The sequence below is a fragment of the Eubalaena glacialis genome, chromosome X (assembly GCF_028564815.1).
Source record: "Eubalaena glacialis isolate mEubGla1 chromosome X, mEubGla1.1.hap2.+ XY, whole genome shotgun sequence".
NCBI classification, from domain to species: domain Eukaryota; kingdom Metazoa; phylum Chordata; class Mammalia; order Artiodactyla; family Balaenidae; genus Eubalaena; species Eubalaena glacialis.
The window spans coordinates 7,370,455-7,385,185 of NC_083736.1; the positions used below are offsets into that span (position 1 = coordinate 7,370,455).

The 14,731-nt window shown below is 50.3% G+C and overlaps 1 protein-coding gene across 5 annotated transcripts in view; it reads left to right on the top strand.

Annotated features, from left to right (window-relative positions):
* The first annotated feature begins 982 nt into the window (after window positions 1-982).
* SHROOM2 (shroom family member 2) overlaps window positions 983-14,731 on the top strand; it is a 132,594-nt gene continuing 118,845 nt past the window's right edge. For all 5 annotated transcript variants that reach the window (XM_061179354.1, XM_061179355.1, XM_061179357.1 and 2 more), the window contains exon 1: window positions 983-1,308. In XM_061179354.1, coding sequence (XP_061035337.1) covers window positions 1,144-1,308 — 165 coding nt within the window. In that variant the 5' untranslated portion in view covers window positions 983-1,143. The remainder of the gene's footprint in view (window positions 1,309-14,731) is intronic.

A 14,731-nucleotide genomic window follows, 5' to 3' on the forward strand; every position in this document is an offset into this window, starting at 1 on the left:
TCTGGGCACAATTGTACCAAAGGGAGAGCAGGGTTTGAACGCAAAGACTTCCTGAGCTGTAACTATAGAACGAGCCAACACCGGCCCCTCGGTATCTGGGCTGCACCGCCGGACAATGCGGGCGCGCGCAGAGGGCTCCAGGGGCCCGCCACCCCGCTGCCCTGCGCTGGGGGCACAGTGGGCCGGCGCAGGGACAGGCGGGCGGCACGCGGGTGGGCGCGGGACGGCGGCGGGGACCCCCGCGGCGCTCCCGGCCTCACCTGCGCGGCCGCCCGCCGCCCGCGGTCCGCGCGAACAAAGGCGGGGGCGCCAGCCGGCCGCGCGCTCCAAGATGGAGGGCGCCGGGGGCTCCGGCCGCCGCTGGGCCCGCCTCGCCCCGGCCCGCCCCGCGCGGGCGCTTCCGCCGCCTCACCTGCCGCGCCTCGGCCACCCGAGCAGCGGGCGGACGTGCCCCGAGCCTCCGAGGGCCGCCCGGCGCCCGAGACGGAGGAGGGGCCCCCGGACCTCGAGCCCCCGCCCGTCCTCTGGCCCCGCGGGTCGCGCCCCTCACCCCGAGCGCGCGCCCCCCACCCCGTCCCCCAGGCCTGCGCGCGCCCCGAGCGCGAGCTCCGGCCCCGGCCCCCAGCACACTGCGCTCGGCTGGCGGAGCGAGGTCCTGAGCGCGCTCCCAGCCTCGGGGCGACTTGGGGAGCCCCGGGCGCGCGCCCCCGACCCCCGCGCCTCTCCCCGCCCCTCCCACCGCCGGCGGCCGCGGGGGTCCCGGACGGCGCGCCTCCCCCCGCCCCGCCACCCTCCGGGTAACTCGCGGGAGCCCGGGCGCTCGCCCCGCCCCCTGCCCCCCGAGCGGCGCGAGCCCCCGAGCGCGCGCCGGAGCCCGCCGCTCCCCGCCCCCTCCCCGCGGGCCCGCCCCCTCCGGGGCCCGCCCTCCCCCGCGCGCCGCGCCGCGCGTCCTCCCGGCTCCCTCCCTGTCCGGGGCCGGTACTTTCCTCCCAAGTTGCAGCGCAAGTTTGCCAGTGGCCGGCGGCGGCGGGGGCGCCGGGAGCCTCCCTCGCCCTTGGCCGGCCGGGGCTCCCCGGAGTGCATGGGCGCAGGTCGGGCGGCCCTGGGGGCCTGAGCGGCCGCGCCGCCTCCGCGCCCCGCGCCATGGAGGGCGCAGAGCCCTGCGCGCGGCCAGAGCGCCTGGCAGAGGCCGAGGCGCGGGCGGCCGATGGCGGGCGCCTAGTGGAGGTGCAGCTGAGCGGCGGCGCCCCTTGGGGCTTCACCCTGAAGGGCGGCCGCGAGCACGGCGAGCCGCTGGTTATCACGAAGGTATGGAGGGCGCGGGACACGCACGGTGACAGCCGGGAGGTGGCCTGGGGCCGAGGGACTCGTCGGGGGGTAGGAGCGCTGGAGGGGGTGTCCGGTTCGCGCCCCCGGGCCCGGGACGCGCGTCCGCCTGGGTCACCTGCGAGGACGTGGGTAGTAGGACTCGCATAGGTGTGTGGTCCGGGCGCCACCTTGGCCCCTCTGCGTTGTTTCCCGGTCCTGCTGGCTCCCAGCGCCGCGCAGTTTCAATGGCTCCTGTTCCGGGTCCCCTCCCCTCCCCCTCCGGGAAAGGGCCTGGCAGGGTCCCCTGTCACTCCCGGCCTCGCCTGCGCCGGCCTGCACCTGTGGGCCTACCCAGAGGTCGGGGAGGGGCATTCCCACGTGCCGGGGGTGCACAGAGACGTCCCCACCTGTGTTTGCCTGTCTGGGTCCTTGTTTCTGCACCCCTTGGACCTGCACCCGTTATCGCTAGGAAGCCCAGACTAGCAACTGCCGCCAGCCTAGCTTCTCGATTCCCAAAAGCCCATCAATATTTATTGACTTTCGCTTCCAGCCCTAGACCCACGGCGCTCTGGATACCTGCAAAAACAAATTGAAACTTTTCAGCGTCCTTTATAAAAGTGGGATTTGAGCACCCAATATAAGTTTCTAATGTGTGTGTGTGTGTGTGTGTGTAGGGGTTACTTTAGAACTTTGAATTCTCTTGTCTCAAAACAGAAAACCCATCTTGAAACTTACCAGCCGAACCTGTATAAACCTGTAAAAGCACACAAACAGCAAACCAGTTGTCCTGTTTTCTTCTGGTTAAAAGTGTCTATTGGTCAGTTTCTCTGGGAAGGTCTGGGCCACGCCATTCCTGGGGACAAAGTTCCCTTTAAAATGCAAAAATTCTTGGCTCCTAGTAGCGTTTGAAGGTGACTTACTGGTTTTCTCTGCTTTCCTGCTTCACCACAGCAGGAAGAACTAAAGTGACTCCTAACCCACCCCACCGGATTGAATTTGGGAGGCGGTGTGGCTTTGTTGTCTAGATAGTAAATGAGACACTAAACTTCTCTGATCTTTATTTTTGCTCAGTTTTATATTTATAAAACTAGAGACTTTGGGGGGAGACATGCACTGAATTTATGTGGAAGCGGGGAAAGAGACTCTCATTGTTGTTATAAGTTTCACCCATGTGCAACCCATTAATGAATTGGATTCTTTGGAAAAATGTATGTGGCGGAGCAGCCATAGAGTGTACACGTTGTGCAGGACAGGCATTTCCTGCAGATACGTGCATTAAGGCATAGTAGCCTGTGCCTTTTCAATAATAAAAGTTTTACCCGGCATTTCTGATGGTAAAAGTTAAAAAGGTATCAGGTAAATTACTCAGACTTTTATCGTTTCTAGAGATTCTTTTAAAAAAGAATACGCGCGCGCGCACGATTCAACCTGTCTTCCTCAGACGTGTCTTTACAGCAGATGGAGTAAGTCGTAAAACATTATTTAAGATGACATCTTGCTTTTTGGGCTTATGCAGTGTAAGAAAGCTGGACTTAAACTCTAAAATTCAGTTGTTTTACCAGAAGCTGGAGAAGGGGACCTCCTCCTTTCTCTGTACCTCAAGTTCTAAAAAACCCCGTGCATTCATAGTGGTTTCTCTTCTCCCTGTGCAGGAGGACCCTGTTGTAGAAACTGAAGGAGGTGGGCAGTAAAACACACGGACACACACCAGGGCCTATTCAGGGCACAGGAGGCAGGCAGTCTGCTCCTGATTTGGCCCCTGGGTTGGCTGTCATGGTAGTTGCTAAGGTGTGTGGGGAGGCGGGGAGGGGGCTAGGCTGGTAGCGGTGTACACGCCCTGCCTTTCCACATCGTGCTTCAGGATTTTGCAGAAATAAAACTGCTTATGAGTCTTATCTGAGATGCTCATATGTCCCTCCCTTAAACTGCTGCTTGGTTTTTATAGGTGCTTTACTGTGACTGGAGATTTGTGGTTTCTTTGCTTAGGATGGAGAGGATTCAGGACAGTTTGGGACATCTGTGACAAATTTCCACGCACACTTGTGTACACATGAACACACGTGTGCTCACACATGCATGTATATATTCCTTAACCACACATTGTATTGCATGGTGGTGGCAGTATTTCACCTACTTGTCTTTTCTCCTGGATTAAGTCATCACTGATGCTTACAATCCAACAGCTGGTAATTAACTGTCACATTATTACAGAAGGATAAAGGAAAGCGTGTCCATTATAATCACTTAAAAAATGGAAATAGACTGTTGTGGTGGAGACTGGGGAAATTTGTCCCACCTCCAGAATTTAGATTAATCCAAGCTTTGAATCTTCTTTTCCCAGTAGCTACTGAAAACTCTCTAGGGCTCATTAAATAATAGGCCTTCTAATAGTTTTTTTTTTTTTTTTTTTTGCATTTAAAAAACCTTGTAGTTAAATAGTTACATATTAGAGCCCTGGGATATTATACAGCTCATTTCTAACAGAATCTGACTTGGAAGAAGCTTGATCCAGTGTAAGAGGACACACTCTGTTTATGATGATGAGTGTCTCAGTTGAAAGCCTCATAGGAGTGTACATCTTAGAACTGGAAGTGATGCCAAGAACAAGGCTGGTTCAATCCTTGATCTCCTGATGGAGTTTTTAATTTTATTTATTTATTTATTTGTTTATTTATGGCTGCGTTGGGTGTTCGTTGCTGCCCACGGGCTTTCTCTAGTTGCGGCGAGCGGGGGCTACTCTTCATTGCGGTACGCGGGCTTCTCATCGCAGTGGCTTCTCTTGTTGCAGAGCACGGGCTCTAGGCGCCTGGGCTTCAGTAGTTGTGGCTCGCGGGCTCTAGAGCGCAGGCTCAGTAGTTGCGGCGCACAGGCTTAGTTGCTCCGTGGCATGTGGGATCTTCCCGGACCAGGGCTCGAACCTGTGTCCCCTGCATTGGCAGGCGAATTCTTAACCACTGTGCCACCAGGGAAGCCCCTTGATGGAGTTTCATTAGCCCATTTTATAGATGAAACAGTTAAGGCCAAGGAGGGTTCAGTGGTGTGCCCTGAGGTCACAAACCTGGCAAGTCTTGAGAAGGTCCTCAGGACCAGATCTTGACCCTGCATGTCTCTGCTTTCTCTCCACTTGGTGCCATGTGCTCTTGTCTGGAATCACTTGCAATGCCATATTCAGTAACTTTGTCACATCCTGTGAGGGTTTTTCAACCTTGGCACTACCGATGTTCTGGGCTGGATGTTTCTTTGCTGGGGGCGGTGGCGCTGTCCTATGCATTGTAGGGTGTCTAGCAGCAGCCCTGGACTTTGCCCACTGGCACCACCCCCCAGGTGTAACAACCAGAAAAGTCTGCAGACATTGCCAGATGTCTCCTGGGCACAAATCACCCTCGCTAGAGTAACTGTATATCACTTTTGCTTTGAAAGGATTTTAGCTTTGAACGCTTGTGCTTAATTATTCTTTTTGAAGATACTCGGAGGCCCCTGGCATAGCCAGCTTTGGCGGGGAAGGCTGTTTTCTTCCTAAGCGCTGGCCCTGATAATAGGCTTTATTTACACAGTAAAACTCAAACAAATACTTGCTTCATCTGCATTTTTGTATCTGGAAAAAGGAAATGGAAGCAGGAACTCCCGAGTGCTGTTTCATGGGCATTCAGCGGGGCTGCTCGGTGAGGATTGCCTTTTCTCTGGGTCGGGTTTGAAGTTAAAGGGATACTGACTTCCTGGGAGTGGCATTCTTGGAATTCAAAGTGCACACATAAAGTCCCCCAGCAAGGTGGCAGCCAGATTTGTAACCATTCGTTACATTGACACTGACTTGTAGCTTGACGTATTACCAGGGCTGGAAGATACACAAAACCCCAGTTTTTCATACTGCTGTCGGAGAGGGAGCAGAAATAATGTCCCTGCCTTAGGAAACTCCAAAGACTTTGACTTGTTAGTGTTTCCGAGACTGTGCTTTGATGCGGGACCTCTCAGGAGCTGTGTAAGTAGGTGCGATGTTGTACGTGGTCCTGCTGTCTGCGTGGCACTTTCTTTCCCCATCAGCTGAGCAAGTGTAAAAGTTCCATGGGGGTGGGTAGGGCCTGATTTCTAACGTGTCACTGGAGGGCCTAGAATTCCAGAAGGGCCCTTGGGGATTCGTTAGGAAACCTTAAGCGGGCCAGCTTGGTGTCAGCAGACCCCCTTCGGCCTCAGGAATGTTTGTTAACCGGGGAAGGAATGAAGCCCCTGCCCCTCCTTTTCACCGTTTCTTAGGTCCTCCCCACCCCTTCCCGCCAAGAATGCCAGAGCCTTAGCCAGGAGCTCCAAAGAAGACAGTAATTTGGGCCTGGCCTGGTCCCATGGGCGGCTCCTTTGGGAACCCGTTGATTTTCAGGTTGCCTTTGGGGACCAGAGCCGTCCTGGGGGGTGGTGCAGGAGAGCTGGGGCTTGGGGTGCCCAGCCTGACGCACCCTCTCAGGAGCCTTCGGACCGTTCGGCGTTTCACTGGATGCCAGGCCGTGTCCTTAAATGTCCTTCTTGGTTTGCATGCTGAAGGTGGGGTGGAGGGGAAGCAGGGCACATTTTTGGGGGGTTGGCCCACACACCCAGGTGGCAAATGTCCTGTGTCAGCCGTTAGAGCTCCTGATGGCGGAGGCTTGGGGCAGAGACTAGGTGTTGGTTGGGGGTGGGAGGTACCTTCTGCGGTGGTCTGAAAGGGGCTCTGTTTCATGGGCTGTGCTGAGTCACGGTCGTTGGTGACCTGGCAACCCTGGTCAGGACAAGTTGTTGTCTGAACGTCCTTATATTTGCCCCCAAGAGCCAAGTTCTTTATCAGTTACCACTGAAGGCTGTGAAAAAGGGGGGGAGTCTGTTGAATTCACCTGTGGATCGGGAACCGATGGATCTCAGCCTCTCTGGGTTTTGCTCGATGTCGGTGTTGAAGCACAGTCTCACGTCAGCACCCGTCTAGGGACCACTGCCACTTTCCCAGGGCTCCATAGAAATAAATGGTGGGTGGGCGAGGGCTGGGCGCCCCTCGTCGGCAGACCCAGGTGCTGTGGGTACTGTTATGGCCGAGGCAACTCCTGGGCACTGTGAGATCCCAGCCTCTTTGAGGCCAGCTGCAGTTTGCTGATTGTTCGGAGGAGTGTAATGCCAGAGACTCATTTGTATTTAAAAATTAATGGTACGGTTAAAAAAAAAAGAAGGGTGAGTTTTCTTTTCTGTGCTGAAGCACCTTTCCAGTTGGTAGAAAGGAAAGACTTGCCTTGCCAGCTGGCATTCAGATATATCTTTATTCCCGTGTCCCAGCCTGTGCCTAGCTGGGTCCTGTTAGTTCTTATCGCTGGTCCTCCGGAGGTGTTTTGGGTGCAGGGGTGGGAAGTCTGGCAGAGAGACCCAAGTCCCATCCCGAGCTCTGGTGCTGGAGCTTTGAGGTGCAATGGGTGGGGGGGTTCTTCCTCTCCTAGAAATTAATTCAGCAGGACTCACATCTATAAATCCAGAGGCTTCCACAGTGTGAAAAGCTATAAACTTAAGCTATGCATCACACTTCTGCATCGTGGTGGATTTTGCCCTTCCTGGGTTCAGTTATGAGTGCTTCGTAACATGTCCTAACATTCATCTTTTGAAAGGAAGAAAACAAGTTTGCCCGAGAGCTAAATGTAGAAGAGAATGAGAATGAAAGGCTCATAAAAATATCCGTTTTCACCCTGTCCTAACGAGCTGGGATTTCTTAATTCACCTTTCTATTTCTCGGCCAAAGAAACTGGGCTCCCAGCTTGGAAAGCGCTGGCTTTTCTATTTGGAAGGCATTTTGGAGCTGTCCTCTTGCCAAAGTTGTTTTGTGTCAGCATGCAAATAAACCTGGATTTGAGGATTTCTTCGGGGCTCTGGGGAGCTTTTCTTCTTGTACACTGGGCGCAGTGTAAACAGTCAATGAGATAATTTAAGGACTTAAAGGCTGAACAGACTTTTTATTCAGTCTTACCTCTTTTACTTTTCATGCACTGCAGTCAGGCATGGGGGCCATCCTTTGATGAGAAATTATGCAAGCCGCACTCTTCCAAGCTGCAATTTCCACCCACACGAAGGGTTTTGAAAGCCCTCAGGGTTGCATATTGCTCTTTTGGTCTTTTTAAAACCTTGCCAGTGTTCAACAGAGGGAGGGTGTATTCTGGAAGAATTGTTCTCCTGTTACCTTGCTGGAGTGGATATTTGCATGGCCCTGTGGTAGGTGGAGCCTGCTTCCTTGACCAGTGCGAATGTTAAGGCCTCTCTTCGGGGGAACTTATCTTAGTAGAAGGACGTCGGTACGATATGGTTAAAAAATAATTGGACTAACTTTATTTTAGGTTCGAACAAATAAGGTTGTTCTGAAAAGCCAGGATGTTCTGAATTGCAAAGCAGAAGTAACTTTTTTTTTTTTTTTTTTAACCTGGGCTGTTTTTCTAAAATCTCCTGGGTATGAAGTTGGAGGCAATGTCTGCAGCCTCTGTTGGATGGATCTGGAAGAACAGTGCTCTACATGGCCTGGGAAGGGTTGCGATTGTCTTCCTTTTGGCCAAAGGTGACCAAGATTTTCAGATCAAAGGCAAACTGTGAAGGTCAACAAGAACCCAGGCAGGGTAGATTGTGTGGGCTCTAAAGGCAACCTTGTATTTATTCAAGGGAGGAAAGACACAAAATGTTAGTGTATCTTTTTGAGTTTTGTTTTTATTTTTATCAAAGTGGCTCTTGCACGTTGAAATCATCAAATAGTTCTGCAGGGCTTGTTATCATACCAGCAGCTCCCCATGTCATTTCCTCCTCCCTAGAGAAGCTATTGAAACTTTTTAGCTGATTTCTTTGGGCATTTGCCTATATTCTATGTGGCTGCTACTTTCATTGTTCTCTTTCGGGATAACTGTTGACTTCCCACTATGGAAGCTTGGGATGTATTCTTTTTTTTTTTCCACACCAACTACCCAGACACATACCTTGGGCCCCCATACTCCCAATGTCACTACATAATAATTTTGGTTAGAAGACGGTTTTTTCAACTTAGCACCACTGACGTTTGGGGCCAAATAGTTCTTTGCCGTGGGGGGGCCGTCCTGTGCCCTGTGGGATGTTGAGCAGCATCCTTGACCTCCACCCACTAGAAGCCAGTACAGTTTCCTCCATCTCCTGTAGCTGAGATGGTCAGAAACGTCTCCAGACGTTGCCAGATGTCCACTGGGGGACAAAAGTCGCCCCCTTGAACTGGGAGTTTGGGATGAGCAGATGAAAACTATCATATGTAGAATGGATAAACAACAAGGTCCTACTGTATAGCACAGGGAACTGTATTCAGTCTCCTGTGGTAAGCAATAATGGAAAAGAATATTAAAAAAAAGAATGTCTCTATGTGTAGAACTGGGTCACTTTGCTGTACAGCAGAGATGGGCACACATTGTAAATCAACTCTACTTCAATACAAAAAATAAAATTAAAAAAAAAATACCCCTGTGCGCTGAGAAGACCATGGTTCGGGGGAGAGTCATGTGCCACACTGTTCACTGTGGCGCTCTTTGCGATGGTCAGGACCTGGGGGCATCCTGGGTGTCCATCGACAGATGAATGGATGGGGAAGATGGCTGGTGGGGGGCGGCCGCGTGGCGCGGGGAGATCAGCTCGGTGCTTTGTGACCACCTGGAGGGGTGGGATAGGGAGGGTGGGAGGGAGACGCAAGAGGGAGGAGACGTGGGGATGTATGTATGCCGGTGGCTGATTCGCTTTGTTGTACAGCAGGGGCCGACACACCATTGTGGAGCAGTTGTACTCCAATGAGGATGTTAGAAAAAAAAATTAACATGAATATAAAAAAAAATAAATAGATGGTAAAGCCTCCTGCAAATATGTAGAAAAAGTTATTTAAAGACAAAATTTATTTTTAAAATTTGTTTTCCATCTCATAATTGACAGAATAAAATGTTATAGCATTTGCAAAAAAATAAAAAAATAAATTGCCCCCTTTGAGAACCACTTGGTTAGCAGTTTTCGGTGTGTATGTTATTTTGAAAATCAAAAAGCACAAAGAGGGCTTCCCTGGTGGCACAGTGGTTGAGAATCTGCCTGCCAATGCAGGGGACACGGGTTCGAGCCCTGGTCTGGGAAGATCCCACATGCCGCGGAGCGACTGGGCCCGTGAGCCACAATTACTGAGCCTGCGCGTCTGGAGCCCGTGCTCCGCAACAAGAGAGGCCGCGATAGTGAGAGGCCCGCGCACTGCGATGAAGAGTGGCCCCCACTTGCCGCAACTGGAGAAAGCCCTCGCACAGAAACGAAGACCCAACACAGCCAAAAATAAATAAATAAATAAATAAATAATAAAAAGAAAAGAGTGGGTGACCACAATGCTTTTTGGAGGCTGGTGCATGTGGGTGAGTGATCTAGCCAGGCTGCTTCCCTGGGGACTCCTTTAAGGCCGTAGCTTCGCTTGTTTCTTTTGGGCTGGTCACATCCCTTCAGATAGTAATGTTTTTCTTCACTGAACTTAAGTTTCTGGTGTAGGGCAGATTTGAGGGTTGGTGCGAGGTTTGCCGGTTTAGAGGAGCCCTGCTTTGCTCAGCGACGTGAGAGTGGTCATCTCTGCCTCCTGCTCTGGCCACAGTGGTTCCAGTCTGGAGAGAACGTCTTGCATATGTAGCTGAATCGTGCACTCTGTCCTTAACCTTTTCTCACCCTTAATCCTTCAGGCTGTCAAATTAGAATCATTCCCACTTCAGTATATTGACACGGGTGAAATGAGTCAGTATGGAAAGCTAGCTCTAGTAGATTTTTTTTTTATTTTACATTTTTAAAATTTTATTTATTTATTTTTGGCTGCATTGGGTCTTCGTTGCTGTGCGCGGGCTTTCTCTAGTTGCAGAGAGCGGGGGCTACTCTTCGTTGTGGTGCGTGGGCTTCTCATCATGGGGGCTTCTCTTGTTGCAGAGCACAGGCTCTAGGCACGTGGGCTTAAGTAGTTGTGGCTCGTGGGCTCAGTAGTTGTGGCTCACGGGCTCTAGAGCGCAGGCTCAGTAGTTGTGGCGCACGGGCTTAGTTGCTCCGCGACATGTGGGATCTTCCCGGACCAGGGCTCGAACCCGTGTCCCCTGCATCGGCAGGTGGATTCTTAACCACTGTGCCACCAGGGAAGCCCTAGTTCTAGTAGATTTAAATTCCATCTCTCCTCCCCCTTCCCCCCTTTCCCCTACTTCATCCTGCTTCACTAAGAATTTGGAAAACTATAAAAAGTAATGTGAAAAAATTTCTTAAAAAAGTAATGTTAATGTATGAAATTGCCAATTTATTATGGAAAGACTTTAAGCTGGATTTTGTATGGCAACATTTTAATGTGTCTCCTAGAGATTTTGGTACTTATTCTGACTGTTTAGCATTGGATTTGTAGAAGAGCATTTAATTCAAATACACATCTTATGCCCAGCACCAGTACATTAGTTGTGCTATTTACAGCCCACTGGAAGTGATTATTTCCTCCTTTCCACCAAAAACTGGTTTTTAAAAAATATATTTATTTATTTATTTAGGCTGCACCGGGTCTTAGTTGTGGCATGCGGGATCTTTAGTTGCAGCATGCAGGCTCTTTAGTTGCGGCATGCGTACTCCCAGTTGCGGCATGCGGACTTTTAGTTGCGGCATGCATGTGGGATCTAGTTCCTCAACCAGGAATCGAACCCAGGCCCCCGCATTGGGAGCGCGGAGTCTTACCCACTGGACCACCAGGGAAGTCCCTAAAGTGTTTTTGAATAATACTGATTTTTCCTTTTTATAATATTAATGAAAGGTAGCTGTTTCAGATCAATGTGATATTCAGAAGAATAAGATTTTAAAAAGTGGTTTGGGAAGTGAAAATAGTAGGGAAGATGAAGGTTAAATGTCCCATGACAACAAACTCCATTTCTTCACTGCTTTGCTTTCTGGCAGTAGAAAATCTTTGAGGGCATGGAGTCAGACCCGCAGGCTTGGTAGAGATGCTATCTGCTCACTGGAGCCTGCCTCTCCTTTTCCTTCTGGACATGCTGCTGGACTACACTTCCCAGCTTCCCTTGCAGCTATGAGGCCATAGTTCTACCCAATCAGAAGCAAGTAGAAGTGATGCAGGCCATTTATGGCCTGTCCTGCTTTCCTCTTCTGGTTGTCTGGAAAGAAGATGGTCCTAGGGCAGAGCCTCATCAGCACGGGTCCCTGAATGCCTGAGGAGGAAGCTAGCTGACCATAGCCTGGTTACCTTCCCAGTAGTACCAGTATATGAGCAAGAAAGAAGCTTCTGTTGTATTTGGGCCATTACACGTTTCTTTGATTACTTACTACAAGAGTTAGAGCATTCTAACAAATGAAATCTGGAGAGAAATCAGGAATTTTCTTTTTTGTTTTGTTTGTTTTAAATTTTTATTGTATAGTCGATTTACAGTGTTGCAAATAGTTTATAGTATAGTTTCAGGTGTATAGCAAAGTGAGTCAGTTATAATATACATATATCCACTCTTTTTTAGATTCTTTTCCCATATAGGTCATTACAGAGTATTGAGAAGAGTTCCCTGTGCTGTACAGTAGATCCTTATTAGTTATCTATTTTATATGTGGTGGTGTGTATACGTCAATCCCAGTCTCCCAATTTATCCCTCCCCCCCCCCCCCGTTACCCCCTTGGTAACCATAAGTTTGTTTTCAAAAGTTTTCCTTTTAATGAATACTGCTAGCTTTAAGAGACTGAATATATAATGTTTAATTTACACCCATACAGAGGGAATGATTATTTACTTTGTAGAAGGAATCACTGTGGGTGTCCAGTTAGCATGTAGCTTATTCCTTGCACACTTATTACATAAAATGAGACCTGCATGCTCAGAAGTTCAGCTTCTTTCCACCGTAGCTTTTCTCTTAGTTGGTAATTTAATTTTCACCCTGTGTTGCTTTGCCTTCCCCTCCCTGCAGAAGATTGCCTGGGAGCTATGGAGAGGCGGGGCAGAGGCAGGGAGGCTCCCCAGTCCAGCTACTTAGCCCTCCGGGAGGGCTGACCAGAGGAGAGGAGGGTGGCTGCCGGCTGCCGGTATGATGTCAGGGCGTGCACCTTTCTCCTGGTTGAATTGTGCTTTACTTACCACTTTGGTTCAAGTGCAGAGGGTATTGCCTGGGCGGGTTACATTAAATCCTCATTAACCGGGATGCCTCTATCAGATTAATCAATTATGATCTTGTATGGCAGGCTCTTCTTTTCCCTAGGGAATAGAAAACATAGAAACACGAGGTAGACCATCAGGGAAAGGGAGATAAAGGCAAGTGCAAAGTAAAGCTGGTCCCTGGAGGAAGGTGGCATTGGTGTGGGGATCTGAGGGTTACAGGGCAGGGGGTGCTGAGAGGGGTGGGGAAGGAGAGCCTCTTCTGTTCCAGGTGTTGAAATGCTTACGGAAAGCCTGGGAAGGTGGGTGGGGGGAACCCCAGGGGCCTGGAGCCCCAGGACCGGTGGCCCTCCGTGACTTTCAAAGGAGGTGAAGGGATTCTTTGCTTGTGGCTTGGAAATGCTGAAGCTGATGAAATACTGCTGCTGCTGAAATTCTGCTTCTGTCTATGTGAATTGTGCCATGTTTGTAAATTTGTAAACACAGTGATACTTTATCTGTGCTAATTGTACATGTGCTTGTCAATTTGTAAGCATAGCAATACTGTTTTTTTCTTGTTGCAGAAAGATTCAAACCATCTTGAAAAAATTGAAACTAAGGGAAAGATAATCAGCAACCCAAAACATTTAATAATCTTATTTTTGGTAGTAGAGGTGTATTGAATTCTTTTTCCCCGTCTGTGGAATTCTTTGCTTGGTACCGTGCAGATCTAATTATGAGTTGCTTGAACGTAATTCTCTTAAGAATTACGTTGTCGACAATCTTTGGAATCACGTGCTAGCTTAAAGGAAGCTTAGTTTTGTGTATGCCACTTGGAATTTTAAAAATGATATGTTTCGTTACTATGGTATATATTGAGTTTTATCATTTAGCTTTTTGTAGACAAGCATATAAAAAAGAAAATCCTAACTTCTGGAAAACTGAGTACTTTGTATTGATCAAATATGTTGGTCTTTAAAACAGCTGTGTGCTTTTTTTGGTAGGTGCAGCTTTTCTTTCAATTTTCATTACTGTTTAGATGCCCTGAATCTTGAATGAAAGTTTGGAAAGGAAACATCTGGACTTGAAAAGACAGGCCTGCTGCTGCTTGAGTCGTATTTATTTTGTGTTGATTTCGCCACAGAGTGGATGAAATCGTCCAGAGTGGATGCCTCTACGGGTTACGAGCTGGGGTGGGGCTACTTTTTCCCCTCTTCCTCCCCATTTTCAGGGGCTGGCATTTTGGAGAAAAATTATTAGAACCTCACACCACTGCATGTAGTTGCGCAGTTTTACCCCCAAAGGTAAATTTACATTGTCTGCTGCTGACTGAGGATGCTCCTTCTGTGCTCCCTGGCAGGGGCTAGGTTTGCGTTTACAGAGTGTAATTCTCAGGTTACCTGTGGTGTTATTGCCGATCTGAAAGAGGTGTCTCATCCGCGCAGAAACGCTTTCTCTTCCTTTCGACCCTTGTGAAAGTGGCTCTTCCCCTTGGCCGTCCGCGGCAGTGTTGGTTTCTGCTGGAGGCCCCTCCTGTCTCTCTCCTCTCTTGTCTAGGTGGTCTGGTGCGCTTCCTTGAGGCAGGCAGACAGCTGTCAGGTCTCCACTGCAGGCCCAGATTCTGGGAGAGCCCCCTGGGTACTGCCCAGGCCACTCCAACTCAGCGTGTTACAGATGCAGATCTTGCACCTTCCTTTACCTTAATTCTCCTGCACTTCCGGGCCTGCCGACAGGTTTATCCCCAAATGCAGGAGTCATCCTTGATGCCTGTCTCTCCTTGACCTTCCGTGGCCAACCGATCACGCAGTCCCTGGAGCCTCAGTGTCTCGTATTTGTACCTTCTCTTTCACCCCTGGTGTCCCGGCCTCCGTTATCGCCTCTCGGGGCCGTCACGGGACTGGTCTTGTACTGTCACTGCCTCTGGACTCTCCGCGCGCCAGCCTCCTCTAGACCCCCAGCAGTGCACGTGCCAGAGCCCGGCTGGGCTTCTCAGGCTCTTGCTGGAAAGGTAACTCCTCGTGTTGCACCTTAGCTGGTCCAGAAGGTTCTTCACCTTTTAGCTCCTGCCCATTTCCAGCCTTGTCTTCTGCAGTCCTCCCTCCTGCCTTGACTGAAGAAGGAACCTTAGGTGTTTCTAAAGAACGAGGCCACGTGTGTTGTGAAGCCATTACAGAATGACGCTTCCCAGGCCTCCCAGCAACAGGGGATGACTTGCGGTGTGTAACGGGCAGCGGAAGGAAAAGCAGAGTGCGGGACTGCGTGAGTCTGCCCTGTAAAGAAGGTGCCCCCGGCCTCACCACAGCGACTTGTTTTGCACATTGC